Source organism: Zingiber officinale, chromosome 9A (assembly GCF_018446385.1).
Source record: "Zingiber officinale cultivar Zhangliang chromosome 9A, Zo_v1.1, whole genome shotgun sequence".
NCBI classification, from domain to species: domain Eukaryota; kingdom Viridiplantae; phylum Streptophyta; class Magnoliopsida; order Zingiberales; family Zingiberaceae; genus Zingiber; species Zingiber officinale.
This window is the reverse complement of record NC_056002.1, coordinates 134,852,838-134,856,559: the sequence shown is the minus strand read 5'-3', so window position 1 is coordinate 134,856,559 and position 3,722 is coordinate 134,852,838. Positions and strand designations below refer to the sequence as shown.

The window sequence follows — 3,722 nt, the reverse complement described above, 5'->3', positions numbered from 1 at the left end:
ATATGCGTTCAATGTTCACCAACAAAGATTGTAAACTATTTGTGGATAACATTCAGGAACAACATCTACAAACAAAGTTTTTGAATAATTTCATCAATAAATTATGATCAAATTCATAAATAAATAAATAAGCACCCATTGTCAAACTCACTGACCAACCAAATAAGTTTAAAAAAATTATAAAAGTTTTAAATATTCAAATAAGCTTATATTACTAAACTTAAAATCAAATTAAAGCAAACTTAACCAACTAATTTAATGACTCTATTTAATTATAATTTGAATAGATTACCTTATTAAATAAACATAAATACCTTTATCCATTGCTTCCCCACCTCCCATCCCACTTTAAAAAAGGAGGGTGAGGGAGGGGGGCAGTGGTAGGAAGCCCCCCCTCCCTCTCTTCTAGCGCCAACCAAACCACTGAGAGATAGATTGCGACCTTTCCCTTTCTTTTCCTTCTTCTCCCACATCGATCGATATCCCTGTTTGGGAGGGGTTAGAGGGAATGGGAGGGCACTCCTGCAGCTTCACGCAGAAGCTGCGGAAGGGCCTCTGGTCTCCCGAGGAGGACGACAAGCTGCGCAAGCACATTGCCAAGTTCGGCCATGGCTGCTGGAGCTCTGTCCCTAAACAAGCTGGTAACTATATATATAATTCCTCATCCTCACTCTCTCTCTCTTTCTCTCTCTCGATTCTGCTCCACTCTCCAAAAATGTCATCGTCATCGTCGTCGTCGTCTGCATGGCAGGTCTCCAGAGGTGCGGCAAGAGTTGCAGGCTCAGGTGGATCAACTACCTCAGGCCGGACCTCAAGCGGGGTACGTTCTCGAGCCAGGAAGAAGAGCTCGTAGTCGAGCTCCATGCCGTCCTCGGAAACAAGTATATTTATAAATATGCACACTTCCGATCGTCGATCCATTGATTTGTTCTTGAATTTGATTTTCTTTCGATCGTGGATCGACGGTGACGCGCAGGTGGTCGAGGATTGCGGCGCGGTTGCCGGGGAGGACGGACAACGAGATCAAGAACTTGTGGAATTCCTGCATTAAGAAGAAGCTGAGGCGGCGAGGGGTGGACCCGGACACCCACAGGCCGGTCGCCGCCGAGGGCGGCGAGAGCAGCGGGAAGAGCTCTGAGCCGTCGGCGGAGGAGAGCATGAGCGGCGGCGCGTTGCGGCCGGGGAAGGAGGAGGCGTCGCCGGACCAGTTCCTCGCCGGCCGCGGCTCGTGTTCGGTCGGTTGTTACTTCCCCTTCGGCGGCCAGCAGCAGCTCCTCTGGCCCAACCCCGCGGTTTTCCCGACGGCGACGGCGACGGCGACGGCGACGGCTCCGCCCCAACCTCCTCCCTGTTTCCCGGAGGACGGGAACTGGTACGCCGAGGAGGAAGAAGCCTCGTGGACGGCGCAGCTGTGCGGCGACGACCAAGAGCTCAAGTGGTCCGACGATTCGCCGCCGCCGGCCCTGTTCGCCGCCGGAACCCAATTTGCTCCGAACTGCTTCAGCAATTGGCAGCAGATTCACGCTCCGGAGCTCAACGCCAAGGATTTCCCGTCCATCTCGCACGCCATGGACCAAATCTGAAGCTAAATCCGTGCCGATGAATCCTCAAAATTGCTACAGCTAGCTTTGTATATACATGTATATATATTTTGTGCAGATTTCAAGTTATTTTTTCTCTGTTTTTTTCTTTCTTTTGTTGAATCGATAATTGCATGAATAGCCAACAAATTCTAGTTTTCTGTTTGTTGCCTATAATTTTCTTCAGTTTCAATCTTTGTCGACTGATCCTCACGTTCTAAAAGCTCGAAGAACGACTAGAATATTCCTCCACAATTAATATTTTTTAATATTTCTTCATAATAAATATATTATAAGTTATAATTATATTTAAAAAAATAAAATACAGCTACTGATGTACAACAGTCAATGTCATCGTTCACGTAGTCAATTACAGACTGTATTAATCGGAGACGTTAATTCAAGCTGTCAATTTTGTGTTTACATCTTCTTTTTCCACAGGAATAAAATGCCAATTTTGTGTTCACTTCAATAATTAGTTCATCTGGTAATTGATGAAACAATCATTGAGGTGCAAATGAGTCGAATTGTATGGAATAATATAAAATAATAATAATATTTAAATTTAAACTCAAAAAAGTATATATATATATATATATATATATATATATATATATGATATTAGAAGTTTGATTTGAAGTTTGAAATCATAAATAATTTTGATTTAGAGTTCTATATGAAATAGTTCAAAATTATAAATAATTTTGGCTCAAATGGATTTTAAATTTGGTTTGAATTATTTGAATATATTTAAATTAAAATTGTATAAAAATAATTAAAATTTGATTCGAATTCGGATTGCGAGTGGCTCGTGAATAATTAAACAAAATATTATAGATTAGAATTTGGTTCGAAAAAATTATTGAACATGTTCGAGTTTGCCTCGAATTCGATAATTTTGAAAATAAATCAAATATTTTTTTGAACCTGTTGAAAAAGTTCACGAATCGGTTCAGTTCATTTACACCCCTAGTCACTAGATCCCTCTAGGGCAGGGCAGCTCCACATACTTGGAAAGGAATAAATAATAGAGGTTTATTCAACTTAGCTAAGTGATCTTCTTAGATAGAGGGCACAAAATAATCTAAAATAATATTTGCATCTATCGGGAATTAATTACTTCATCTAGGGATAACACTCATCCCAGACAACCCAATATTATCAACACACGGCTAGATATAGCAAGTAAATCACAGAGGACATTTTGTCCTAACACAGCAACCCTTTGTATTGGGGAGGTCAGACATCCAATGAGAAATTTTACACTCATTAAGAATTGATCTCAAAACCTATTAAAACAACTACTCATGTAAATATCAATTATGTCAACCTGTGGGGGCAAGAATTAAGTAGTTCATCTCTTTTGTAGCAAAAGATGATTATATTCATCTCAGACGTACCTTATAACCTATCCCCGACCAGGTTATATGAATAGAGGTCAATCACGGGAGTCAGTTTATAGTCAATCTCCAAGCTAAGTGATCTTCTTAGATAGAGGGCACAAAATAATCTAAAATAATATTTGCATCTATCGGGAATTAATTACTTCATCTAGGGATAACACTCATCCCAGACAACCCAATATTATCAACACACGGCTAGATATAGCAAGTAAATCACAGAGGACATTTTGTCCTAACACAGCAACCCTTTGTATTGGGGAGGTCAGACATCCAATGAGAAATTTTACACTCATTAAGAATTGATCTCAAAACCTATTAAAACAACTACTCATGTAAATATCAATTATGTCAACCTGTGGGGGCAAGAATTAAGTAGTTCATCTCTTTTGTAGCAAAAGATGATTATATTCATCTCAGACGTACCTTATAACCTATCCCCGACCAAGTTATATGAATAGAGGTCAATCACGGGAGTCAGTTTATAGTCAATCTCCAAGCTAAGTGATCTTCTTAGATAGAGGGCACAAAATAATCTAAAATAATATTTGCATCTATCGGGAATTAATTACTTCATCTAGGGATAACACTCATCCCAGACAACCCAGTATTATCAACACACGACTAGATATAGCAAATAAATCACAGAGGACATTTTGTCCTAACACAGCAACCCTTTGTATTGGGGAGGTCAGACATCCAATGAGAAATTTTACACTCATTAAGAATTGATCTCAAAACC

General features: G+C 40.1%; 1 protein-coding gene across 1 annotated transcript; it reads left to right on the top strand.

The window, feature by feature from the left end:
* The first annotated feature begins 346 nt into the window (after positions 1-346).
* LOC122020562 (transcription factor MYB61-like) lies at positions 347-1,741 on the top strand. The gene is made up of 3 exons (XM_042578540.1): positions 347-641; positions 752-881; positions 977-1,741. The coding sequence occupies exons 1-3, from the start codon at positions 509-511 to the stop codon at positions 1,581-1,583; spliced, it is 870 nt and encodes a 289-aa protein (XP_042434474.1). The 5' UTR covers positions 347-508; the 3' UTR covers positions 1,584-1,741.
* The last annotated feature ends 1,981 nt before the right edge of the window (positions 1,742-3,722 follow it).